This window comes from Platalea leucorodia (assembly GCF_965183815.1).
Source record: "Platalea leucorodia genome assembly, chromosome: 16".
Taxonomy (NCBI): Eukaryota; Metazoa; Chordata; class Aves; order Pelecaniformes; family Threskiornithidae; genus Platalea; species Platalea leucorodia.
In genome coordinates this window covers 680964-707958 of record NC_138838.1, presented here as the reverse complement: position 1 = coordinate 707958, position 26995 = coordinate 680964, and the positions used below count along the sequence as shown (strand labels likewise).

The 26995-nt window shown below is 57.3% G+C and overlaps 1 protein-coding gene across 1 annotated transcript in view; it reads left to right on the top strand.

The window, feature by feature from the left end:
- The window catches only part of STX1A (syntaxin 1A), a gene marked incomplete at its 5' end in the record, with an annotated part of 95998 nt that extends 69966 nt beyond the window's left edge, over positions 1 to 26032 (top strand). Inside the window, 5 exons of the mRNA XM_082328639.1 lie at positions 11795 to 11903; positions 22874 to 22947; positions 23282 to 23419; positions 25163 to 25273; positions 25943 to 26032. Coding sequence (XP_082184765.1) covers positions 11795 to 11903; positions 22874 to 22947; positions 23282 to 23419; positions 25163 to 25273; positions 25943 to 26020 — 510 coding nt within the window. The 3' untranslated portion in view covers positions 26021 to 26032. The remainder of the gene's footprint in view (positions 1 to 11794; positions 11904 to 22873; positions 22948 to 23281; positions 23420 to 25162; positions 25274 to 25942) is intronic.
- Positions 26033 to 26995: the final 963 nt, after the last annotated feature.

Below are 26995 nucleotides of genomic sequence, written 5' to 3'. Positions count from 1 at the left end.
CCCGGGAAGGCAGTGCAAAGCTCCGGGGAGGTGCCGAGGGAAAGGATGTTGAGGGCGAGCTGAGGACAGGGGAGATGACCGAGCTTCATACACCCCTCATCCAGCCTCGGGAATCTTCACAGGTCTCAAGTTAACTCAGAAGCATTTGGCTCCTGATGACCTGATGTCTCATAAGACAAAGTTACCCATGGTCTCCAGCTGCTTTTGAAACCAGGGCTTGAATTCCTAAATAATGTGTACTTTGTGAAAATAGGACATGCTTTTACTGATTTTCTGAAGTCAGAGATATGCAATTGTCTTGGACATCCCAGGATTGCAGAGCGTGCTGGGATGGAGGCAGGAGAGACCAAGGCCGTGGCTCTAGTGGCCTTTCTCGGATCAGCCAGCAGTGCAAATTTAGCTGGATCAGGTGCAGTGCAAGGCTTTGTGCTGACCGGAGCTGCCATACTCTGCTTACACCACGCGCGGGTGGGTAGTGGCACCTGACACTGCACCCACAAACGTGTGGTTAACTCCAGGTTTTAGAGGAAAGTGGATCCAAAAGAGTGAATTTGTGCTGGGCTGGCATCTTGTGTTGTGTGACCTCGGCACTTTTTCTGTGGAGTCTGTTCGTTGTCAGCTATGGGCTGAGCGGTAAAAACTGAACTAGTTTAGCTTGATGAAATGGCACTAGACAGAGGAGATTACTCGTCTCCAGAAAAAATGTACAAAGCAAACAAGTGTTTGATTTTGAGATAGTATAACTTGGCCATACTACTCAGTAATGGGCTGAAAATGTGGGTTGATTCCCGTGGGGAAGTGATTGTGAAAGAACATGATGTTTTACGGCTTTGGATCCTCCATCTGCCAGAAGGAAAGTCAGAGGCTTGATTGCTTGAACTGTTTGATGAGAACTTCCCCCATCATCTGTCTATCACCCTCGATGGAGCAGCTCCCTCCAAGGCTTTTCTAGAGAGGTGTTGTGTCTGCTCGGTGTTGGCTTTGTGGTGTCGCCCCAGGCCATGGGTGCGGTGGGGAAGTGCGTCCATGGGGGCCTTCTCAAGTGTGGGGTGTGACCCAGCTTCTCCCTTCCACTTGCACTGGGGTTCTGCTGCCTCTGGGGACACCAAGGTGATGCGCCAGCAGACCCGTGTTGAGGGTGGGTGAACCTGTCCCTGCTGTACAAGGGTGATCAGGTCCCGACGGCAGGATCAGGCCCATCCACTGACAGTTGTGTGCCTAAGCCATGGCCGACTCCTGGCTGCTGCTGCACCCTGCCATGGGATCTGGCTTTAGCACTGCCCCCTCTACAGCTACCTGGGCTCTAAAGCTACTGGCTCACGTACAGGCTGAAAGAGTCACTTCTCTCCTGCAAACCACCGCACGTCAGGCTGTCATGGGGGGGTCTCGCTGTGGGGGGATCACGCTCAGGTGACCCAGGTGCCTGCTCAGCTCGCAGGTCCCCTCGTCTCCAACTACCCACGTGTGGTTCATGGTTCTCTGCAGTGTTCTCTGTGCTCTGCAGTGTTCATTTACTTGGTCCTTGCTACAGAGGTCTTGTTGAAATGTTCATGCCTTGGGAAATGGCACAAGCACTTCTTTGTCCTCTCACTTTGTTCTGCAGAAGCGGTGAGTCTGGGGACCGTTGTTCATGAGCAGGCAGCATCCCATGTAGGGAGAAGTCAGAAAGAGTTAGATAAATCGAATGGAACTGTACACATGGAAGTAGCAGAGGGAATGGCAGAAGAAGGGATACAAGACTGGTGTGGGTTGATGGCACCTAACTGAAAAGGTCATTGAGATGCCAGTATGGATACTTGCAGCTCCTAAGAAAGCTTAGGGTGGAAAACCATTGGGCAGCTTACTCCAGGACAGGAGGTGAGAGTAACTCTGAAGGTCCCATGCAATTTAAATAATTCCATAATTGTAAATCAGCTATGCCGCCTAATGACCCTGAGGCAGGACAGGTCAATGGGGTGGAAGATCAGTGCTGTTGGCGAGCACAGAAGGTGCATCCCAAACCCCTCTGTGGCCACCACGAACAAAGAGCCCAGGAGGGGCACACAAGTGCTGCTGGCCACACGTCTTGTGGTGCCTGTGAGTTTGGGGCACAAGAAAATGAGTGAATGCAGGAGGGAGTGAAACCAGCTTTATTTTAAATTTATTTTTGTTGAATAAATTGCCTTCCTCTTCAGTGCAGTCTCATGCTGAGCTTTGCTAACTCAGTTGCAGCACTCTGGTGCTGAGCTTCTTTGGTTCATGTCTGTGTTTTAAGCAGCCTTGCCTGTCCCGACTCGGCCATGGGCTTATGTGGTGAGAGCTCAGCCAGGCTGGAGACGTTTCCCTGGGGGAAGTCACACTGTGGTGGCCAGGCAAACCATCCGTGTTGCGAGGGGTCGTGATGAGGGCGTGCACGTTGGGTGCAGGGCACCCGTGCGATGGCTGCGTGGTTGGTGCAGGGCTATGAGCCTGTCCTGGGTGTCTCATCATTGCAGCTTCTTAAAATCAGCCTTCCCTGGGCTGAAGCCTTGTCTTCTGCCCCACCATGCAGGGTTGCTGTGTAGTTTTTACTGCAGGTTGGCCAACCTTCTGGTGATCCTTTGGTGAGAGAGCACCCGGCAAGATGCAGTCATTGCTCCAGCAGTGGAATCTACCTCTGCATCGCTGCAGGGCGAGCTACAGTGCCTTGTCCTCACTGGTCGTACTGGAGGATGCAGATGAAAATGAGGCGTCTCAGAGCAGAGAAGCGAGGCCTTGTTCTGCAGCGAAGATTGTTTTAGCAAACCATTAAACTGATAAAGGCAACGGGAGCTGCCAGTGTTGCTCTTCAGCACCCAGGGATGGGGATCCAGGCATGGATCTGCTGTTCTCGCAGGGCGTTTATGCACAAATACGGCTCAGTAAAAATCCTACTTTCTCTAAGCGCTCTGCAGTGAAGCCAGAGGAGTTTTGGCATTTGTAGTTTATCTCCTTTTCAGTCTGGGAAGCCACTCACGCAGTTTGCTCTCCCATGCCGCAGTCGGTGCCGAATCGATACAACGATGACGTTAACTGATCACCTCTGCAGAGGCAGTTTCCAGCTTGGAGCTCAGAGTCCTCCCGGCCCTGCAGAAGCGGCGAGAGGCTATCGTGGCAGCGGGGAACAGGCCTCTGCAAAACGGGGGCAAGAGAAAGGCTTGTCTCTAGAGCAAGTGGGAAGGAGAATTGCTAGGGCATAGCGAAGCCAAAGCAAAGGATGGTGCAAGAGCACACAGCAAAGCAGGACAGCAGCGAGTCGCTCTGCATGCCAGCTCTCCTGTCCCTCCCTGCAGGGAATCTGGCACGGGCAGAGCTCTGCTCTGGCTGGGCAGCATCGGGGGGAGTCAGCAGATCTCCTCCCAGAAAAAACCTCTGCCTTTACCGCTCCAGAGACACTGCTGCGTGCTGACAGCAGTGCTGTGAAACCCCCGCCAGGCTTTCTGCTCTGCCGTGCTCTGTGCTGTGCCCTTCAGGAGCTGTTTGCCATCTCAAATGCAGGTGCCGGGTGGCAACGGCAGGGAGGATGAGAGCAGGGAGGTGGCAGTCGAAGGTGGCTGTCCCTGGTGTCAGCTGTGGTGTGCCCAAGTTCTGTAGTGTCCGAGGAAACTAGAGGTGGCTGCAAATTGATGCTGTGTAGCCCAGGGCCATGAATTTGAGGAGGGTTTAGATTTGCTCTGTGTTGAAGCTCTGTGGTTTGGACATCATCCTGGCACATGGGAGAGCGGGATTCAGGGCTCTGCTCCACCACAGAGTCATGGAATGGTTTGGGCTGGAAGGGACCTTCAAAGATGATCCAGTCCAACCACCCTGCCTGATCTGACACTAGAGCAGGTTGCTCAAAGCCCCATCCAACCTGACCTTGAACACTTCCAGGGATGGGGCATCCACAGCTTCTCTGGGCAACCTGTGCCAGTGCCTCATCACCCTCATGGTACAACATTTCTTCCTCTGTCCATCCTAAACCTACTCTCTTTCAGTTTAAAACCATTGCCTCTTGTCCTGTCACTGCAGGCCCTGGTCAAAAGTCTTTCTCCACCTTTCTTAGAAGCTTCCTTTATATATTGCACAGCTGCAGTAAGGTCTCCCCAGAGCCTTCTCCAGGATGCACAACCCCAATGCTCTCAGCCATGGACCACTCAGTCAAGGAAGTGGGAGATTTTCTTGTAATTGGGGCATTTCTTAGCATTTCTCCAGGCTCTGCAGGTCATCAGGGGAGAGGAGCTCCTCCAGGCTGCAGCTCGGAGCCTCTGCATTGGGAGGCCGAGGTGGGCGATGTGGCACACTGCTCCGCTTCGGGGCTTTGGCTTCTGACCCGAGTGGTCTCCGACTCTGGGCTTCTGCCCAAAGTTCATCTTCCCAGGGATGCCAACCCCATGCTGGGACCCCGTGCCCAGCGTGCACGCTCGTGTGCCCAGGATGGGCGGTGAGCGGGGCACGGAGCGGTGCTGTCCCAGGGTTACATTGCTGGCTTTGCTTGTCACTGCACACTGCGGGTAAGAGGAGCTGACAGCTCTGGCAGGGCTGGCAAGCAGCACTGCCGGGCTGTGTGTGCCTGACGGGTGAGCTGTACTGATGCGACTGTTGTAGCTGTCACCCGAGGAACAGTGTGGGGTGAGCTTGAGTTAAGGCAGTTTCCTGGCTGGAACATACCATTAGTGTGAAAAAGTCCCTGGCCCTTGCTTGCATTGGTTTTGCCTCGGTACCCAGTGCACTACTGGTGCGATTTTGAATTTTTGGTGCCATGGGACAGATCCTCAGGGGGCCACCACACTGCAATGGAGCTATTGCAGCTGGCGTTGGCTGTGTTTGTAGCATGGGTGTCCCCCTTGGGCTCCCGGCCATCCATAGACAAGCAACAGCCCAACTAGAAATCTGGCACCCAGGTTTGTTCCTTGTCATAGGATCACAGCACATTGGTGAGAAGGGAGCTCAGGAGATCCCAGCCCCAGCCACAGAGCAGTGCCAGCCACATCAGGTTGCTCCTAGCCCTGTCCAGCTGCATTCTCAGTACCTAGATGGATGGAGATGCCATGGGCATCAGTCCATGGGTCCTCTGGGCCCCGGTCCTGTGTTTGACCACCCTTATGATGATTTTTTTCCCCCTTAATATATAACTGGAATTCCCTGTGTCCCAGCTTTGTCTGTCGCCTCTTGTCCTGCCCCTGTGCACCTCAAAGAAGAGTCTGGCTTTGGCTTCTCTCCATTCTTCCACTGGGTTGCAGCAATAAGATCCCCCTGAGCTTTGTCACCCTCAGCTGGCCAAACCCTGCCTGTCCTCATTTGTCCTGTGCTCTAGCCCAGACCACCTTGGTAGCCTCAACTGGCTTCACTCCCATGCGATTTGGTTTTGGGCAGCCCCAAGCAGAACACAACACTTCAGTTGTGGTCTCCCAAGCGCTAGGTGGAAGCGAACAATCCCTGTCCTCGCCCTGCTGGCTGTCCTCCTGCTCACCCAGCCCACGATGAGTTTTACCTTCACTCCTGACTCCTGAGCAGCCTGATGTCCATGAGGACTTTGGGAGCTCTAGGTGCTTTCTGGCCTGCTGGCCCCCAGCCTGTCCTGCGACGTGCATCCCGTCCCCAACACAGGATGCTGCGTTTGCCTTTGAGCTTCATGGGGTTCCTGTCAGCCCCTTTCTCCAGACGGCTGAGGTCCCTCTGAATACCAGCCCTGTCTTCTATCGCTCTCCCCAGTTTGGTGTCTTCTGCAAACCTGCTGAAAGCGCACTCCACTCCACCGCCCCACGTAACCGGTGAGGATGTCTGATGGTATTTTCAGACCCAGCATCGTGCACTGAGGGGTTACCATTAGGAACTGGTCACCAGTTGGACTTTGTATCGCTGATCACAATCTGGCAGTCCAGACAATTTTCCACCAACCTTATCCTATCAAAATGGCTATAAGGATACTGTGGGAGTCTGTGTCAAAGGCCTTAAACTTGGGGTGTGCACCATTCCCTGCTCTCCTCTTACCTGCACAGCCAGTCATCTCATCAGAGAAGGGCATCAGGATGGCACAGCACGATTTGCCCCCAGTAAATCCATGCTAGCTGCTTCCAATTACCTTCTTGTCCTTCTGGGAGGATTTACTCAATGACCTTCCCAGTGACTGAGGGGAGGCTGAGGGGTTCCCCAGATCCTCCTCCCAGAAGATATGTGGCATTTGCCTTTTTTTGCCAGTCCTCTGGAGTGGTTCCAGATCTGTGATCACCATCGTCTTTGGAAGATGATGGAGAGGCCCTTTGCAGTGACATTGGCCAGATGCTCAGATGCGTCCCACCTTGTCCCATGGACCTGTGTATTTCCAGTTGACTTAAGCACACCCAAAGTCTACGTCCCTCTCCATGGGTAGTGTTTCATGCCACTAGCCTCTGCTTGGAGGGCACTGGAAGGCCAAGGACAGACATCACCAGTGATCACCAAGACAAAAGGAGAAATGGAAACCTTAGCCTTTACCTGTCCCTGGTCACTAGAGCTCCTGCCCCATGGAGCAGAGGGACCACAGCTTCCTTAGCCTTCCTTAAGCTCTTTGGTACTTAGGGCCGCCCATCCTGCTGCCCAGCACTCCCCTCACAGCGCTCCAGTCGAGCTCTGGCTCTCCCAGCTCCTCCCTGGGTTCTTGGGCAATGTGTCTGCGTTCCCCCAGAGCCCGGCCCTGCTCCCCCCTCCCTTCCTACATTTCCGTGTGGGATTTGGGATGAGTTGGAGAGCTGATTCAGATATGCCTGGTACTTTAAGTGTGCTCCTTGTGTAGGTATTTCTGCATCAAAGGCTTCACTAGTTTGTATGGAGTTTGCTGTGAGCAAGTCACTGAGTAAAAGGAGGAATGAGGAGCTGATTCCCTCCTTGTTAACATGTTGTAAATTAGGAGTAACTGAGCATTAACATTATGGACTTCTATTCTGGCTTTGCTGTTGTCATCTCCAGCCAGAAGAGCCTCATCAGACCTGGAGCTTTCATAGGAATGGCTTTGTCTTACCCCGGGCCAGCTGGCCAGGCTGTGTTGGAGCCAACAAGGCAGGGAGACTCGTGTGGGCACGTGCCCAGCACATCAGGCAGGGCTGGTCCTGGGGCAGCCGCTGGTGCCGGCCTCTTCCGCGGGAGGATGAGTCCGTCCCTCAGTGGCTGTGCCAAACTCCACGAGCCCACAGCAAACTGGTCCCAGGGGCAGCCTGGCTCCTGGGCGGCTTCTGCACCGAGGAAAAGCTGTTTTCGTGTTCTAAATTAATTACATTAAAACCACTCTGTCCCCATTTCGCAGCAGTTCGAATAAAGCCCCTGGCCTCGGTCAGCTCACCAGTGGCAGAAGGATACAGGGGCTTTGGGGTGGCAGCTCCCAGGGGCGTCCCCAGCCCAGAAACGTTGCCAGTGATGCAGGTTCCCAGACGTCTCGACAGTATTTTCCGTGTTTCTATAAGTATCAAATTTGGAGTTCATACCGGAAGAAAAGCTGCTATTTACATTCTTCCAAATGTCAGTACTTTCAGTCCTTGTTATTCTGAATTGCTTTTGTTCTAGTTGCTTTTGGGCTTGGTTTACCTAGCCGGTGTGGTGGAAATACCCACCTCGCTTGGACTACTTCAAACACTGAGACAAACCCAGGCGGTGGGAAGTCGGGAGTGGGATCTCTGCTCCCCCTGTAACCCCGACGGGTGCAGGAGGAAGGCTGGCATCCCACCTGGGCTCCCCTCCCAGGATGAGCACTTCAGAAGTGTCTTTCTCTTAATTAAAAACATTGAAGGCCAAGGTCCCAGGTTTCAGTGTGTGCTTTGTAGGGGTTGCAAAGCCCCCTGTGGGTACCCAGAGCTGTACGAGCAATTTGGAAATCCAGCTTGGTGGTTCAGCAAGTCGGGCTGCTTTCCCCACATTTGGGGAGCGAAGAGTTGCTGACCCCGGGTGAAACAACCCCATTTCCTAACTTCAGTTAATATTTTCTGTTTAATGAGTTTCTTTCAAATGCAAGGTACCTTTTGATATGCTTTTTATTTACTCTGAATATTCAGGTAGTTTTATTTGCTGACTGAAAGCCATTTAAAATGCTTTTTCCCAACCCATTTTGCATGAAACTCTGCGTTGCTTCAAAAATCAAATGCATTTTGTAGACATGTGGGATGCCTGTGGGAACATAAAATAACAATCTGACAAAATAAACACCAAGTTAAATAACTTCTTAAGTCAAAGAGGTATGGCGTGGTGTACTGATGAGCAGAAAGGGGCGTCATTCATCACCCAGGCTATATTTGGCTGCAGATCAACATATGTTGATACTTTTCAGCTGAATGAGAATGAACTGGATTTTAGGAAAACAATTTTGAAAAGGCAGAAGGAGAGGCGCGTGGATGGCACATCACGTCTTTGCTGGATTTCAAGCCATGATGCTCAGGAGCTGTTTTGACCTTGCTTTGGGCCAGGCACCTCTCGAGCAGAGGCTGAAGGTGAAGCTGCTGGGGGGCTTTCGTATGAGGTTTGCCAGCAGAGGAGGAATAAGATGAGCTGAGTCGGAGACTCTGCCATAAACACCGAGCTGCTGCTTGCTTAGAATAGCTGCAAAGCAAGCGCAAGTGTATCTTCAAGATGTCTTCACTGCCGTCTCCTGGAGGTTGGGGTGTGTTGGCTGGGGCTACTCTGGGTGTACCAACACGTGGTCGGAGTGGCTGAGCAGCAGTGTGCACCAGGCACGTCTGAGCCTGCAGAGATGCTGCGTTGCACCGCTCCCCCCTTGCACAGAGGCTTTGCAAGCTGCTCCAGCTTGGCAGGGCTGGGTACAGCCCTTCGCTCCAGCTCTCTGTGAGCTGTAACGCTCTAAGGGTGAGCTCAGGCCATGCTGGTGGCCCTGGAAGTCCCAGGAGGAATACTCATTCGGAGTTTCTTCATCATGTCAGTCTCTCTGTATCTTCTTTCTGATCCTTTCTGAGTATCCTCTTTTCCTATCCCTTTTCCATTGCCTCCTCTCCTTTCACCTTCCACCATTTCTCCATATCTCCTGTTGCCCCCTGCTCCCCGGGTTGGGCTGCATGAGCAGTCCGTGGGGTGAGGTTGGGTAACGCACCCTTCTTCCCCCTGCAGCAGTACCATTGGCTGGTCCCACCTTGCATGTCCCTGTTGCATGCAGGAGTGGTGCTGAGTGCCCAGGATGGGTGCGTGAGATGTGGCCCATCAGCCACGTGCTGTTGCTTCTGCTGCATGGTTGAAGAAGTGCACAAGCATTTCTTGCTTGATGCAGTATCGCATTTGGCTTTGCCTGAGATCGTACACCAGATTTACCTCCTCTGGAACGGGAGGCTTTCAGCCCTACGAAGAATGACTGGGGAACGGACACTGGTGGGTGACAAATGGGACATCAGCCGGCAATGTGCGCTTGCAGCCCAGAAAGCCAAGCGTCTCCTGGGCTGCAGCAGCAGCAGCGTGGCCAGCAGCTCGAGGCAGGGGATGCTCCCCCGCTGCTCCGCTCTCCTCACACCCCCCTGCACCACCGCCTCCAGCTCTGCGCTCCCCAGTACAACACAGACAGGCCCCTGGTACAGCGGCTCCAGAGGAGGCCACCAAAATGCTCCCGGGCCTGGGACACCTCTGCCGGGGAGAAAGGCGGAGAGCGTTGGGGCTGCGCAGCCGGGAGAAGAGACGGCTGCGGGGAGACCTCACTGCGGCCGCTCAGTGCTGAAAGGGGGCTGAGAGGAGAGAGGGAGACTTTTGACCAGGGCCTGCGGTGACAGGACACGGGGTCTGAGCGAGGGTGGGGTCAGGCTGGCCATAAGGAAGCAATGTTGTACCGGGAGGGTGGTGAGGCACTGGCCCAGGTTGCCCAGAGAAGCTGGGGATGCCCCATCCCTGGAAGCGTTCAAGGCCAGGTTGGACGGGGCTTTGAGCAACCTGATCGAGTGGGAGATGTCCCTGCCCGTGGCAGGGGGTTGGACTGGATCATCTTTGAAGGTCCCTTCCAACCCAGACCACTCTGTGAGTCCACGATTCTGTGATATGAGTACCCCTAAAGTCCTGAGAAGCTGCTGCTTTGCAGCAAGAGAACAAGCAGCCTGACCCCTATCTGTCCCCCGTGTGAGCTCATAGCTGCAGGCAAGGGCTGAGCTCTGCCATCTGTGCGCTCACAGGTCTATGGAGCTGCGTAATGCCAACATCCCCTTGGCTTAATCACCCTCCCCACCCTCCCCAGCTCCGGGAAGGGTCCATAGCTCATTTCCGCCACCGTTACGTGTTTTAGGGTGACCGAGCTTCACTCCCACCAATGGCGACCTGCGACACCCCCTTGCCAGCCCTTCCTGCCTGGTTCAGTGGACGGGACAGGAGCACGCTGTGGGGAATGGCTGCTGCCGACAGCCGTGGAGGGCAAGGAGCGCAGAGCGGCGTAGGGCAGCTGGCACCGGCAGAGCTGCTGCTCCGGCCCCGCTCGGTGGGCACAGCCGAGTCCCGTGTCCCGCTGCTGGCAGTTCTTCACATTGTGCAAGTGCCATCAGTCAGAATGAAGCTCCCAGCTGCAGGGTGGGATTTTCTCTGCCTTTATAAACAGCCCAACTGCTCCCAAGAACAAGACGAGGGCATTGCATCCCTTTTGTAATTGCAAGCAAAACTACCTCCAAGCAAAGCCTTCCACAACCCCGAAGAGCAGTCCAAAGGCTTTTATGTTGTGGCAGCATAATCGAGTGGGAGATGTCCCTGCCCGTGGCAGCAGGGGGTTGGACTGGATGATCGTTGAGGGTCCCTTCCAACCCAAACCGTGCTCTGAGTCCGTGATCCTATGAAACTTGATTTGTGGCATATTGGGGAAAGGGCTCGCTCAAGCATTGCTTGGATGGAGGGTGCACGTGATGTTCTGTCCTGACCTTCCTGGAACGTCTTCAGGGCTGTTTGCTGTGCTCAGCCTGGCAGCTAGGTTGGACAAATCAGGCCCCAGTGTGGGTGCTCACGGGGGGGTGAGTTCCCCCTTGGGGGCAGCAGCCAGCGCTGGGGGGGGGGGGGTCAGCTGGACTCTGGTCAGGTGTAATTCCAAGGGTTTCTGGCACCTTTCCTGGAGAAGGGAAAGCAGCCTGATAAGGTGAGGGTGCTCTGGGGTGGGGGGCCGACAGCTCCGCCATGCCATCCGCCCTGGGCTGGCAGCTCTGCAGGCTGCTCGGTTTGGGGCAGGCGGTCACCCTCTGCATCCCAGTGGGGCTGGTGCTCAGGGGAGCCCTCCAGTGTGGGAGGGAAAAGCGGGACCATGCTTCTGGAGCAGGGACAGTTGCCCCACACATCCCCTGTCCCCCTGGCCCAGTGCTCCCAGCCAAGGAGGAGGTCCGATGGCTCAGGGTGTGGGGTCCCCCTGGGGCCTGCCTGCCCAGCTCCAGCACTGCAAAGTGACCACTGCGGGTCCGTCCTGCACCCATGCCAGGTCCGGCACATCCCGGCAGCATGGCAGAGGCAGGCGGTGCTCAACACAGGGCACCGTTGTGGCCTCAGCTCTGGGCTGCTTGGGCACAAGCTGTGGTGTGGTGCAGGAGGGTGCTGCCAGCCATGACCGGCGGGTCTGCCACCACCCCAGGGCGTCTCTGGGGACTAAGGCTATGCTTGGGCTGGGGTTGGGTGAGGGGTGCGTCTGGTCATCCCACCAGGGCTGTGTCCCCTGCTGCCACCTGCCCCCCTTGCACTTCGTCACACTCCTCAGAGCAGCTTTTGGGCTAGAAATGCTCTTTGGGCTGCTAGAGGTGTGGGGGTGCTCAGGGCTGAGCCTCCTCCCGGCTCAGGGCTGGCAGGTCTCTCCCTCCCGCGGGACCCTCACCCCCGCTCTCTCTTCCTCTCCCCCCTGCAGCACTCGACGCTGTCGCGCAAGTTCGTGGAGGTGATGTCCGAGTACAATGCCACGCAGACCGACTACCGGGAGCGCTGCAAGGGCAGGATTCAGAGGCAGCTGGAGATCAGTGAGTAAACCTGGAGGGGGAACGCAGCCAGGCTGTGCGTGCCGTGGGGCTGCATCCTGCACCGGCTTGCACCAGATCAGAGCTGCCGTGAAAACCCGGGGGTACACGGGAGCTGTGCGGGCACCTGTGGGAGCAACCGGGACACGGCTCCTGCTGGGGGATAGACAAGTGGTGGTACCTTACATTTCGGTGTCAAACCGCATCCAGCAAAGAGCAAAAACTCCCCTTGGAGTTTCTTAAATGCTGTGTAGAGAGTGCAGAGAGCACAGGGAGAGAAATTTATTCCTTGTTTGTAGCTAATTCTGAGTTCAGAGAAGCTAGTGGGAATTCCTGACTCCTGTGCGTTGCCTTGCCTTTCCTCTGGATGCTTTTCACCGTGGGTGAACTGAACTAAATATAAAACCAGAGAAGTGAGCTCTTGAGATGGGGCACTTGCTGCTCCCAGCAGTTTCCCTTGCTGCAGGAGGAGCGCGAGCCTCGGTGCCTGCCCCAGGCATCTCCCAGGGCCCAGGACCATGGTGGCTCTTAGCAGCAGTAGTGGTGTCGTCTGGCTGAAGGTGGGCCCCAGGTGACACCTCTGAGGCTGTCACCACTGTGGCACTGAGAACTCCCTGTGTCACCCAGAGACACAGAGTCTGGTCCTGCCTCTCCCCAAAACCTGCTCTCCTGGTGGTTCTTCTGGGCAAGCGGTGATACCTGATTAGTTTTAGAGAAATGTGGTCATCTCCCAGCAAAGAAGAACCATACCACCACCGTAATCAGGGGAATAAGCAAGCAAGGGTGAAGTCAGGGCCAGCAGAGATTTAAAGAGATTTTTGCAAATAGTCTCATTGCCAGGAAGGCGTCATGGGGTTTTGTGCCAGAAGGAAAGAGTCTGAAGCCTAGGCCAGTTTGGTTTTTTTCTCACAAGCAAATGGGTGTTTTTCTTCCCTTTCACAACTCCGTGTGAATAATAAGGTAGGAGATCTTTGAGTCAGAATGGCGTCCTTGGTAGTCGCCTCTGGAAATGTCCTTCATGAGCTGCAGATGCCTGGGACTCTGGGTGCTGGTGGGGTATGGTAGTTTCTGTGAAGGTCTAGGTGACTTGGTTGTGCAAGCCTTTCCTCTGTTAAGATTAGTCTTTATGATGTATAATAATAATAGAAAGGTTTCCCACGGCTGAATGGAAAGGTTGACTGACGGGAGGCTCAACAAGAGCTTGACGTTTAATGTAAAGCAGGATGAGGAGTGTGCCGCTGCCCCCGCTGACTGACTGACTCCTCAGCTAACGGCGTTCTGTAGGTGATACCCAGCCACAGGGGTGCCTTGTGACGTAAACAGGAATTTAAGGTATCCCTATGCCTCCCTTCTAAGAGAGGAGAAGATTTGAAAGGACTTAGCCAGGTCCTTAATTGCCTGCAGACGTTCCTCTTGGGTTTTTACTCCCAGATTTTGGAAAACTCTGCCACTTTGCTTAAATTATACAGATATATTAAATTATACTTGTCTTTGCTCTGTCCATGCCGCTGAGCTGTCAGTGCCCGACAGAGCATTGATGGGGCGCAAGGAAAAGCTGCTCAGGACTCCCCGTGGTGCCGTGGCTGGGTGCAGAGGACGTGTCCTGGTTAGTGACGGCGAGGGACCTGCTTTTCCTTCGGGCTGGAGGTGTGGAGCAGGCGCAGGATGGGGTCTGTGCCGGGAAGGTACACGGTCCTGTGCACAGTCCTTTGCAAAAGCTGGGTTCCTCTGTCAGGACAGAGGCAAAAAGGCTCATCAAAAGCAACAAGCTTATTGAGGTTTTATCAGGAGTGCTTCCTGGGCAGAGGGCTCTGCTTGTCCTGGGGTGTCCCAGCCAGCACCTTCAGTCCCTGCTGCTCCAGGGGCTCTTCAACAGGCTCTTTTGAACGGAGCTCAGCTGGGATGTGGTGACTGCACAAAGCTCCACAAAATCTTCAGCTCTCGTTTTCAGCTGATGAATCCAAAGATAGAAAGTGCCTGGAGCTCTGACAGCGAAGCCAGTAAATGACTGGGGTTTTGAAAGTACGAGAGCAGGGACTTCTCAGCTGCTCTGGGGAGGCTCCCCAGCACCTGGCAAGCTTTTCCATCCTAACCGCATCTGCTTCTTGCTCTGGAAGTGGGACAGTTGCAGAAGAAATGGTGATGTAGAGCCACTGCCCCGGGCCGTAGCCACCCCCTGGGGCTCCCCACAGCCCTCTCAGGATCCGCTTCTTCTCTTTATCTGGGCGCCGCCATGTCTGTGTGTGCCAGAGGTTGGGCCTCACTGACCCTCGCCGTCACCCCTGCCCGTCCGGCACACGCTGAGCCTGGGAGCCTGTCTGATGTGATGAAGTGGGTGTCCTCTCCTCTCCCTCTGCTTCTGCCCCAGCCTTAATCATTGCCCTCACCCCCTGCTACTCACTCGCTCTGCTCCCAAGCACACTGAGACCGCAGATGCCATGGAGGGATCGCAGGATGTGCCGTGTCCTGGGGTGGGTGACGGCAGGACAGATGCTCGGTGGCTGTCCTCTGCCTGGACCGTGCCTCCCCCCCAGCAGTGTCCCTGCCCCCTGCGGCTGGATGTGTCGCTCCTTCATTTTTTTCCTCTTTGTTTTGTCCATTATGAGAAACGACATCTTAAATCTAATTAGGTTTTGCTCCTAGAGAAATTGGATTTGAGGCTTGGAGGAGCTTTCTGTGGTGGGTGTGCAGCTTTGAAGCCATGGAGGTGCTGCACAGACGCTGCTTGTTTTTATGAACAGTTTTGTTATGTGCGAGACCGAGGAGCCAAAAATAAAGCATCTGCCGTCTCCGAAGGCATTGCGAGATTTAAGCAGCCCCCCGCCCCACTGTGCGAGACCAGGTTAACTGATGTGCAGAAAGGCAAGCTACGGGTGCATCCCAAGCTACCCTTGAGCCAGGAGAGCCTGGGGGCTGCTCTGGCACCAGAGCCCCCGGTGCTGCGATGGGCTTATTTAGGATTCCCGTGACACTTTCATCTCAGGAATGACCACGGGATTTATCTGAGCTAAAAATGTCTCGTTGGGTGAAAATGCCTGCACAGTGCTGGAAGTTGGCCCCTGCAGCCTCCCCCGGGTGAGCAGAAGGGGTCCTGAGGGATGAGGAGGCGGGTGGCAGTTTGCAACGTGCTGGGCAGGCTTTTATAGCTGAAGTCTGCTCATCCCGACACCACCGCAGGCAGTGCTAGACCTGTCTGAGCTGGGGAACGGCCAAGTGGGTCAGGTCGCTCGTACCCGTTACGCCTACACGCACAGGTGGACGGGGCAGCGTTATCCATCTCTCCATGAGTTGTATGGATTTGTATCTAATGAGAGATTGAAAGCCAGATCCAGGGAGAGGATCCCAACCTTGGGAAGGTGCCTTGTCCTCGGTGTTTCCAACCTGAGCCCTAGCTGTTGCTCTGTGGGTGCTCATGCAGCTGTGCCGCCGGGAGGAGGGATGCTGCGAGCCAAAGGAGCACAGCTGAGCTGCTACAGTTAATTCAGCCATGGCGTGTTCAACTTCTGCAGCCCTGAGGTGCCTGAAGTCTTCCCTATTTATAGAGCATCCCACATGCAGCATTGGGCAAACTGGCGTTCGGCGTCAGCTGGGTGATGGGTGTGAGCTGTGGGACCGGAGGCTTCCCTGGGAGCTTCCCCAGGGTCCTGCGTGCCCTCATGGAGCTGCTCCTGCCCGATCCCCTGGGAGCTGGTCGATGAGGACGGTCACTCCACCCAGCTGGGCATCGCAGGGCCAAGGACTGTGCAGTGGCCTTGAGGTGGAAAGTCTTCATGTCTCTGCCTGTCCCAGAGCTTCTGATGGCCCTGCTGCACCATGACATCGGCTCTCGCCGTTCTCTCCTTGCCAGCTCAGGGCTGAGTTTGCTTCTCCCTCGGCGCTGCAGGTCTCAGCGATGCTCTGTGCTGCTTTGCTCATTGGCAGAGCTTCTTCTCCCCAGGAAACTTTAATTTCTAGAGATGCCAAGTAAGAGGAAGATGTACTCTGGCACTCTCTGGGGAGGCAGAGGTCCAGTTCTCATGATTTTCCAGTGTTTTGCCAAGCTTCAGGGCAGGGGTTTCCCCCCAGGCCCTTCTCCCTTTGTGAGCACCTTGCATTGTCTCAGTCCTTTCAGTTGTGGCTGTGCAGTAGCTCTGCAGTGATGTGGGCAGCAGATCAACCAAGTATCTAGCACACTTTCATCTGATTTCATTGCTGTTGAGGAGCTAATGACAGCTTTTCCAAACAAGGAAACCTAGCCAGAAGGCAATGGACTCCCTGGGAAGTCCTCTGGGGTTCTGCAGGTTTGGCAAGCGTTGTGCTGGATGGCGTGGGCGAGCTGCAGCCTCCGGGCTTCGTGCTTTGGCACAGCATTAAAGCAAGCTCTTCCTGACCAGCTATGGCCTTTGGCCAAGCCTGCATGGGCTGGCCGGTTGTTAATCCATGGGATGTCTTTGCTCTCATCCTTCTCCTCCGCCACAGCTTTTACCAGCCCCGTGCTCTGCCATAGGGGAACAGGGCAGCGAGGAGGTGGTGAGAGCCGGGATGAGAATGTGTATCCTGCATCCCATCCCACCTCTGCCTGTGAGAGACATGGCATCTCCTGGAGCTGATCCCACTGCTTGCCCTCGGGGCTGTCTCTAGGGGTTCCTTGATGCATGGCGTCTGGCGTGCTCCTCCTTGTCACTGTGCCAGTGACTGCTCGGAGTTGAGCACAGTCAACGGGTTTGTGAATTTGTGCTGTTCCAGCCCTTGTTCTCCCTTCCTGGAACCAGGGCGGTTTCAGCTGAGAGCAAGGAGCCAACAGGCAGGAAGAGCTGGCAAGGGGGTGTCACGGGTCACCCTTGGAGGGAGTGGTGCTCTGTCATCCCAAAACATGCGATGGTGGCTGGAAATGGGCTATGGACCCTTCCTGGAGCCGAGCCCTGTTCCCCAGGGGTCAGTATTGGGGCCAGTCCTATTCAATATCTTTATCGATGATCTGGATGAGGGGATCGAGTGCACCCTCACTAAGTTTGCAAGTTAGGTGGGAGTGTTGATCTGCTGGAGGGTAGGAAGGCCCTACAGAGGGACCTGGACAGGCTGGATCGATGGGCCGGGGCCAACTGCGTGAGATTCAACAAGGCTAAGTGCCGAGTCCTGCACTTCAGTCGCAACAACCCCATGCAACGCTACAGGCTGGGGGAGGAGTGGCTGGAGAGCTGCCTGGCGGGAAAGGACCTGGGGGTGTTGGTTGACAGCCGCCTGAACATGAGCCAGCAGTGTGCCCAGGTGGCCAAGAGGGCCAATGGCATCCTGGCTTGTACTGGGAATAGTGTGCCCAGCAGGACCAGGGAGGTGATAGTGCCCCTAGACTGGGCACTGGTGAGGCCGCACCTCGAGTGCTATGTTCAGTGTTGGGCCCCTCACTACAAGAAGGCCATGGAGGGGCTGGAGCGTGGCCAGAGAAGGGCAGCAAGGCAGGGACTGGAGCACAAGGCTGGGGAGGAGCGGCTGGGGGAGCTGGGGGTGCTCAGCCTGGAGAAGAGGAGGCTGAGGGGAGCCCTCATCGCTCTCTGCAACTGCCTGAAAGGAGGCTGTAGCGAGGTGGGGGTTGGTCTCTTCTCCCTAGTAATGAGTGATAGGACGAGAGGGAACAGCCTCAAGCTGCACCAGGGGAGGTTTGGGTTGGATATTATGAAAAACTTCTTCACCAAAAGGGCAGTCAGGCATTGGAACAGGCTGCCCAGGGCAGTGGTGGAGTCTCCATCCCTGGAGGTATTTAAAGGATGGATAGACGTGGTGCTTGAGGACATGGTTTAGTGATGGACTTGGCAGTGCTGGGTTAACGGTTGGACTCGATGATCTTAAGGGTCTTTTCCAACCTTAACGATTCTATGATTCTGTGAACCCAAGGGGACGTTGGCATTACACAGCTCCTTAGACCCATGAGTGCGTAGATGGCACCTGCAGCTATGAGCAGCGTGCACTGAGCTCACACGGGGGACAGACAGGGGCCAGGTTCTTCTCTTGCTGCAAAGCAGCAGCTTCTCAGGGCTTTGGGGGCACTAACAGGCCTTAGTTGTCCAGACCAGCCTCACATGGGACTTCTCCTCTGCCTATGGCTCCAGGAGCTGTGTAAGATCAGGCCTGGGCCACCCAGCCCATAGAGGTACCTGTCTTCAGCCCTAACTCTGGCCTTGTTCCTGGGGTGGGCTCAGGTCTACATTCAAGATAGCTTGTCTCCAGCCCTGCCTCCTGGGACTTTGGATCTTTGTTGTAGTCATGTCATAGGATCATGGACTCACAGAGTGGTTTGGGTTGGAAGATGATCCAGTCCAACCCCCTGCCACGGGCAGGGACATCTCCCACTCGATCAGGTTGCTCAAAGCCCCATCCAACCTGGCCTTGAACACTTCCAGGGATGGGGCATCCACAGCTTCTCGGGGCAACCTGTGCCAGTGTCCCCAGTCCTTTTCTTTTCATGTCTCCTGGAAGGACCCCGGCCCTACATTGTAGCTTTGTCTCCAGTCCTATCTCCAGCCCCATCTCCTGTTGCTCCTGATGGGACTCTTTGGAGCTACCCCAGACCTGATTTCACAGCGTGCATTGTCTGGCCCTGCTGCTGGACACCATTCTCAGCACCCTGCTCAGGTGCTGTGGGATGGATGCCAGCTTGCTGAGGGCCCTGCATGTGCTAGGGACACCCTGGCTCCTGGCTCAGCCCCCCCCAACCCCAGAGGATCCCCACTCCTCTGCAAAGGGAGGGCTTCTGCTGTGGGGCAGGGGTCCCGGTCGTCTGGCTCGGGCTGCTTCTCTTCGGGGCTGCAGACCAAGCACGGAGGAGCAGGTTGCAGCTCCTCTCCCTCTCTGGTTCTTGGTGCTAATGTCACACATAGATCATCTCTCTGCTGTGTTGGGCAAGTCCCTTTTCTTCCTTTTTATAAGCTTTATTGTGCTTTTTAAAGATGTTCTTAAGGTCTGCTCTGTTCATTATTTGCTCTCCTTGCAGTACGCAGCTGCATTTGAAGATGTACTCGGTTTGCAGAGGAGAAGCGCTGAGCTGTGGGTTGGGCTCCCTGCTGAGCCACTCGGCTGAGTCCCTCCCTCCAGCCCCCAGTACCATGGGAGGGGAGCGGGCTCATTTGAGGCTCCTCGTGTCTGTTGAAGGCAACTTGCTTGTCTCTGAGTGTTACAGCGGTGGAAACAGCTGCTGGGAGAGCCCGAAGCGAGGAGACTTGGCAGCGCTGCCCTGGGGCTCTCCCCGCACCGACTGGGCCATCTTTCTCTGCGTCTCTTTGCTCTCCCTGTTGAGCATGTGGTCTCAGGGAGGTCTGGGTGCTCTGGTTCCCACAGCTTGCTGTAACCTGGACCAGTGGAGCCCTGGAACCATCCTGTTACCTTGAAAGCTCGGTGTCCGGACACAGCAGACCGAGCTCATCCCATTTTGCTCTCTTTCCGTGCATCCTGGGCTGCCTGTCCCAAGCTCCTGCCAGACAGCCCTGGCTGTGCCAGGAACAGTGCCGGCCCCTGTAGGGTCTGTGCCCTGATCCTGGCTGCGAGAGCCAGCTGGGCTGGGCTCACAGTGTCACTGAGCCCTTCCTAGCAGTTATTAAAATAAAAATCCTATTAGCTTTTTAGATTATGAGATATTAGTCACATAAATAATAGATGAATTCCTTCCTGGCTGTGGGCAGTTAACTTGCAGAGAAAGTATTTCATTTCAAGAAAACCAGTAAGAGAAAAATGTAGTTTTAAGGAAGTTCCATTTTCCCCTCCTGGCCACTGTTTTTTTCTCTTGTTCTTTTTTTATTTTCTATTTCTCTTCCAACTATAACTGGTTTTCAGACGCCCCAGCACATGGCTCCTTCTCTTGTGCCGCCCGCTGGTCACAGTTCCCTGTTGCCTTCAGGAGCCCCATGGGCTCCAGCCTGCAGCTCCCACCTCCTGCTCTCTCCCGCAATGTCCCGGTTGCTGTGACCCGTCGCAGGGGCTGGGGAAGCTGCTGCGCTGGATCCAGCCCTGCCTGACGCAGCTGGGATGACACAGGCTTCAGACGTCACCTCTCGGGCTCCTTCGCAACCCTGTATGAGGGCTGTGTCCCCTGTGCTCGGGGCACTGTCCCAGCCCTCTAGCTAGTCCTGCTCCTTGGAGGCCTTTGGGAGAGCTGCTCCCCTCAGCTGCCATCCCTTCAGCCCACTCCTTGCTTCCTCGCCTGTGTTCCCAGGAGGAGAAATACATCTGGAGCTGTGCAACACTCTCACTGCCGGGCGAGGAGGTGCAGGCATGGGACAGATCAGGGGAACGGTCCCAGCTGCCCGCTATGCTTCTTGGAGCGTGCCCGCCAGCCTCCCAGAGCTTGAGGTCCCAGGCGGTGTTTGCAAGGGACCCCAGCGCATTTCTGCACCCTGCCACCCTTCCTGGTCTTGGCGCTCTGTTTATCATGTGGCCCAGAAAGCTTCGTTACCTGCTTTTGATGAGGAGGCTGCACATTCCTGGCCCAGCCGTGGATGTAAACCCTGTTGGTCTGGTGGGAAATCAGAGCTGATGAGCATTAGCAGGTAACAAAGTCCTGGCTGTGCCCCCTCCCAGCTTCTTGTGCACTGGGCAGAGCATGGGAAGCTGAAAATCCTTGCCCAGTATAAACACTACTTAGCAACAACTCAAACATCACTGTGTTATCTATGTTATTCTCATCCTAAATCCAAACCACAGCACTATACCAGCTACTAGGAAGAAAATTAACTCTATTCCAGCCAAAACCAGCACAGTACTGGAGTCTCCTGCTCTTCAGGTCTGTGTGTGGTTGGGTTTATTCCCTCTGCCTTCGTGCAGCCTCCTGGTGCCAGGAGACAGCAAACGACCTCCACGTAATGCTGCCCAGAGCCTGCAGGCTCCCATGTGCTCCTGGCTGCCATCACCACCAATATCTGCTGATATGGCATCATTTTCCTGAAGCAAAGTTAGAAACACGCATTCCCATCACAGGCACTCAGAGCACCCATGCGTATGGGGCCCCAGCAAGGTGCAGAGCACAGGAGCTTCGAGTGGTCTTGTTTCTGCATCTCAGGGCAAGAGAATCAGACTCACAGAGTGGTTTGGGTTGGAAGGGACCTTCAAAGATGATCCAGTCCAACCCCCTGCCACGGGCAGGGACATCTCCCACTCGATCAGGTTGCTCAAAGCCCTGTCCAACCTGGCCTTGAACACTTCCAGGGATGGGGCATCCCCAGCTTCTCTGGGCAACCTGGGCCAGTGCCTCACCACCCTCCCGGTACAACATTGCTTCCTTATGGCCAGCCTGACCCCACCCTTGCTCAGACCCCGTGTCCTGTCACCGCAGGCCCTGGTCAAAAGTCTCCCTCTCTCCTCTCAGCCCCCTTTCAGCACTGAGCGGCCGCAGTGAGGTCTCCCCGCAGCCGTCTCTTCTCCCGGCTGCGCAGCCCCAACGCTCTCCGCCTTTCTCCCCGGCAGAGGTGTCCCAGGCCCGGGAGCATTTTGGTGGCCTCCTCTGGAGCCGCTGTACCAGGGGCCTGTCTGTGTTGTGCTGGGGAGCGCAGAGCTGGAGGTGGTGCTGCAGGGGGGTGTGAGGAGAGCGGAGCAGCGGGGGAGCATCCCCTGCCTCGAGCTGCTGGCCACGCTGCTGCTGCTGCAGCCCAGGAGATGCTTGGCTTTCTGGGCTGCAAGCGCACGTTGCCGGCTGATGTGCCATTTGTCACCCACCAGTGTCCTTCAGTCCTTCTCCGCAGGGCTGCTCTCCATCCACCCACCCATCCATGCCCCAGTCTGTGCTGGTCCTGGGGATTGCCCGGACCCAAGTGCAGGACCTTGCAAAGAAGGAGGCGTGTGTGGAGGTGTCCTTGTTGGAAGAACTCCATAGGCAGGGTGGCAGCCAGGCATGGCTGGGCGGGCAGGGGCCCCCACGGTGCTCCCTGGGGCACTGCCATGCTTGTGGTGAAGGTCTGGACTGGGTTTAAGGTTTCGGGCACCTCCCTGCTCTGAGCCCCTGGTGCTGCACTGCTGGAAGCAGGGAGTGCTGGCCTGTGGGCTGTCCCTGTGCTCTGCCACATCTCCTCCATCCCCCGTTCAGAGGTGCCCTGGCCTCATCCCGAGGGATGTTATTGTCCCTTTTGATACCACTGACAGAACCTTTCAGGCAGCGTCTCGCAGGGAAGCACTGTACTAGATCCCAGCCCTTCCCTGCCTGCCCTTCTGCTGGTTTTGGGTTTGTCGGGCTTGGTAAAGACACTTCGTTAGCTGCTCCTGCCCATCTGCCCCCGTTCGCTCCTGATCACACCGCTGGGATGTCTCCTGCCCTCTCTCCAGGTGTGATCTGCTCCCACTGGGCAGCCCCAGCAAAAACCTGCCTGGTGCCATCGTCTCTGTTCAGCACTGTAATTTCACGGGTCCTACCTGGCTGTTAGCCTGAAGAACACGCTGCAGTTAATGGTGGAGGATCAGTATAACCCATGGCGTGATTAATATCTCTCACCTCTCTAGCAGTGTCCGTGGGGAGGGGAAGGCAGCCATGCATGATGGGTGAATTGCTCCCAAAGGAGCTGTGGGGCTGAAGGTATCACCCTGGTGCCAAGGAGGAGGGCTGTGTCGCAGGGGGAAGGATGGAGCCTGGTTTCTGTTACGTAGCTGCAGGGCTAAGACTCAGGCAGCCCAGCGAGCCCTGCTGAGCCCGGTGTTCCCGTGGCCTTGAACTGGCCCGGAATGGGGTCCTGCCCCACAGGAATGGGCAGCTTGACCAGGAGGGACAGATGGGGTTTCCTGGGTGAGCTGGGCCAAGCTGGCAGCTGGACCCCCTTAAAAAGAGGGATCGCAGGGCTGGCACCGAGGCTGGCTGCGGGATGGCATCCCCTCGAACTGCCCGGTGTGCTCTCGGGGCTGGAAGCTTTGCTGCGCTCCACTCTCAGGAGATGCCATGGAGCCAGCAGAGCCCTGCGGTAGGGCTGCGGGACCCGTGACCAGGACGGAGAGCTCACGGCTGACCTGTATTGTGTCGCTTGCAGCTGGCAGGACCACCACCAGCGAGGAGCTGGAGGACATGCTGGAAAGCGGCAACCCGGCCATCTTCTCCTCCGGGGTAAGTACTGCATGTTAGCCCTGGTCCAAGCCTGGCACGGGCAAAAGCCGAGCCAGCCCCCTCATCCTGGGGGTGCTGGACGTGCTGCCATGGTGGCCCCAGTACAGGAGTGATGAGCATGGCCCACGCAGGAGGTGGGATCTGGGTGCTCAGGTCTGGCCTGAAGATGCTCCTGAGCAGGGGCTGTGTCCTGGCCGGAGGGTGGGGAGGGGGTTTGCTGCAAACTGCCTGGCTGGGGCGGCTGGAGGGGCTCTTCCTCTTCCCTCTCTTGGTGCCCCTAATCCTGGCATCCAAGGAGCTGAGCACGGTGCTCCGTGCCCCTGTCTTCTTGCAGATCATTATGGATTCAAACATCACCAAGCAGGCACTGAATGAGATTGAGACACGGCACAGCGAGATCATCAAACTGGAGAACAGCATCCGAGAGCTGCACGACATGTTCATGGACATGGCCATGCTGGTGGAGAGCCAGGTAGGGAGATGCTGCAGCCCCGGTGGCCAGCTCACCTGGGGAGGTTGGAGGGGGACGGGGCTGCCGACGGTCCCCTGCCTGGCTGGGTGCCGAGGGGAAAACTGCATCTGGGGCTGATGCAGCTCCCAGTGGGGCTGAGCTGGGCCCCCCGGGGCTGGAGCCACCCTCCCTGCACCCCAGAGCCGGGAGCTGCTGTGTGCCTGGGGTGGGAGGTGCAGTGATGGGCTCTGGAAGAAGGCAGTGGGTGGCTGCCATGCGGGTGCTCCGTCTCGCCCTGCCGGGTGAGCTCGGGGTGCCACCAGCCTTGGTGGTCCTGCCAGGCTGCCCCGGCTGTGCCGCCAGCCTGCGGCGCCTGGCCCTTCAGCCAGGCATGTGCTCCGGTGTCTCTGCTCACCCCCCTTTTTGCCCGCCATGCTGCCATGGCCCGAGGAGACATCAGTGGCAGGTAAAGCCCCGCTGAGCCCTCACCGGTGCTGCATGCTCCGCTCTGCATGGCTGCGCCCTGCATGTCTGTGGCTCTCACGCGGTGCCAGGGCCTGCCCATGGCAGGCAGGCAAGGGTCGCTGTGGCATGGTGGTGTTGGTGCCCCGTCCTGTCTGCCTTGGGGGACAGACGCGAGGGATTTGCAGAGCCCTGTCCCACTCTAAGGGCCAGACCGTGCCAGCACCCTGCGTTGCCCTGCAGGGTGGGAGGCTCTGAGGAGCAGAGGGGTGCCAGGCTGGCAGCAGTGCTGGCAGCTGCCTGCTCTGCCCCAGGCATGGCACAGGCGGGGAGGAGAAGCAGCAGCTTTAGGCAATGCAGCCAGGCTGGCGTGGGCGTGGGACAGGAGCAGCAGGGAGCCTGGTGGGGTCAGTGCTTGGGGGGTAACACCAGGGCACCTCTGGGCTTGCAAGGCTCATCCTCCCCGTGCTCTCCAGCATTAGGCTGAGAAATGAGCATTGCAGAGCCGCTGGCCATGACCCCCCGCAGCTCTGCAGCCCTGATTCCCTGATTCCCTCCGTGCCATCCAGGAGGGCACTGGGCTTTGAGCCCCCCCCGACCCCTGCCAGCCCTATCGGTCACATCTCAGACTCCGTCTGCAGCTGCTGCAGGACCTGTCTGCTTCCCTGTACGGTCAGGAGGGAGCCAAAGGAGGTGGGCAGCCTGTGGGGGGAGCTCGCCCTAGTCCGTGTCCCCATGTCTGCAGGAGTCCACGTCCCCAGCCCACCCCTGCAGCCCCGGGGCAGAGCGGGGCAGGAGTCCTCAAAGGGCCCAGCGGTCCAGCCTCGCTCCGGGGCCCTCCGCTCTTGGCAGGGTGCTCGTGCAGATCAGAGTGGTCGTCCCTGCATGTGCGTGGCTTCGTGAGCATCCCATGTGGCGCTGCTGATGCTGTCCTCGCTCCCCTGCCTTGCCTCCGGTTTCAGCAGCGCGGTGTTACTGTAGATCCTGTTGTGATTTTTGATGTCACCTGAGACACCAGACAGGGTGGCCACCAGGCCAGGACCGGGCTGGCGAATCCCTTGACCCTCACCCTTGCTTGCCTCCCTGCTGGGATGTGCACAGAGGTCCCAGCCCTCTGGGACAGAGCCCATGGTCTGGAGCACCCCGGGGCCCCCACTGCCTGCAGGGAACTGACAGTCCCTCTCTCTCCCATGCAGGGCTGCTGGGCAGGGTGACGTCCACATGGTGCTGGGGAGCCGCAGAGCAGGAAGGAGCTGACGTCTGCGCGCGTGGGGGCGCGCGGGCTCTGTCCCCACTCTGCAGGGCGAGATGATCGACCGCATCGAGTACAACGTGGAGCACTCGGTTGACTATGTGGAGCGGGCCGTGTCTGACACCAAAAAAGCGGTGAAGTACCAGAGCAAAGCCAGACGGGTGAGTCATGGCACTGGCTGGGGCCCATCTTCCCCTGCCTACACTATTGATGCCTCCGTCGCGGGGGCAGGCCCCTGCCGGGCACCCCGCCTGCCCCACTGCCTGCACAGAGGAGCAGGCAGCACAGCGCAGCTGCAGGGGTGCCTGGGCACTGCTTTACCCCACGCCACTGGGTGCAGCGCGGGCCCCACTGGTGGCACCAGCTGAGGCAGAGCTCCCCAGCGCAGACCGCATGAGTGCTGATGACGAGGCATGAGGCAGGGGTGCTGCTTGGGGGGAGGAGAAGGGTCAGGGCGGACCCTGCGGGCCAGGCCTGCTGCGAGAGCCACGTTCCTTGCCAAAAAAGAGTAGAGAAAAGGCATGGTCCAGCTCTGACCGCGAGCGCAGTGCTAGCTGTCCCAGTCCCCACACCCGGTCCCGTAGCAGCTTGGGGACCTGTGGGGCACCAGCTCAGCTCTGCCAGCCCAGGGCTGAAGGGGGAGCTAGGGTGCCCACCCCTGCCGCAGCGCTGCCGGAGCCCCTCTGGCTCCCATTGGTGCTGCTCAGAGCCCACCACAGGCAAGCAGGAACAGGGCAGATTGCAGCCCCCAGCGCTCGGGGCCAGCCAGCCCCCAACACTCATGGTGCCCTCTCCCCTCTCTCCCTGCCGGTGCCGGGACACCTGAGCAGAAGAAGATCATGATCATAATCTGCTGCGTGATCCTGGGTATCGTCATCGCCTCCACCTTCGGCGGCATTTTCGGCTAGACTCACCCCACGGGACTGTTTGTGTGCGATGGACGGAGCCGCGCGTGCCATGGGGCTGCAGCCGCGCCGGAGCGAACCACGCAGCCCCGGAGCCTCCCAGCAGCATTTCAGTTTCTAATGCATGGTTGTTTGTGACGCTGTGTGTGCGGTGCGGTGCGTCTGTGTGGAGGGAGCGCCGGCCCCGGGGCGCAGGCAGGGTGCAGGGGATGGTGATGGGCGCGAGGGGGACCCTGGGGGGCAACCCGAGCTCTCATCACTGCTCCAGCCTGGGTGGCTGGCTGGGACCCGGTGGGGACAGAGGTGCCCTTGGGCGCTGCTGCTCCTCCCGTGCTGGGCAGTCTGTTAGTGACAGCCGAGGATGAGGAGGGACTGACGAAGGGTGTTAGGGGTCCTCAGGAGCACAGTGCCCAGTCAACCTCCCCCAGCTTCCCCATCACCTCCAGCCAGAGCTCTCATGTCTGTCAGCTGCGTCTGTGCTTGCAAACACCTTTCCTTGGGCTGCTTCTCTCACGGGGCCCTTCCCCAGGGGTGCGCTCTGCCAGGCCCTGCCTCCCCGGCCCTGCCTGTCCTGTGCCCGTGGCTGTGCCCTGCTGCTCTGCCAAAGGCAGGGCTGCCCCCTCCCTCGGCAAGCCCTCGCCCCGGTGTGGGTGCCAGGGCCTAGACGTGCCGATGCTGGCGGTGGGTACCTGATGGAGCAGTGTGGGATGAGGAGCTGCTGCTTGGGGCCATCGCAGTTGCCTGGGGATGGGGACAGGCCATTTGAGGACCTGTGCTGCACTCTGGTGCTGGCCTGGCAGGGCAGGAGGGCACAGGTACTTTAAGGCCAGCATGTTTCACTGGCCGCTCGCCCTGCACCAAAGCCGCATCGTTCTGTTCTCAGCCCCAGTACACGGTGGCCCTGGCTCCTGCTGCCCCCAGGCCTGGGCACTGGCCGTCGGGGTTTGGGGCTGGCTCAGATGCCCGCAGCCCCCGGCA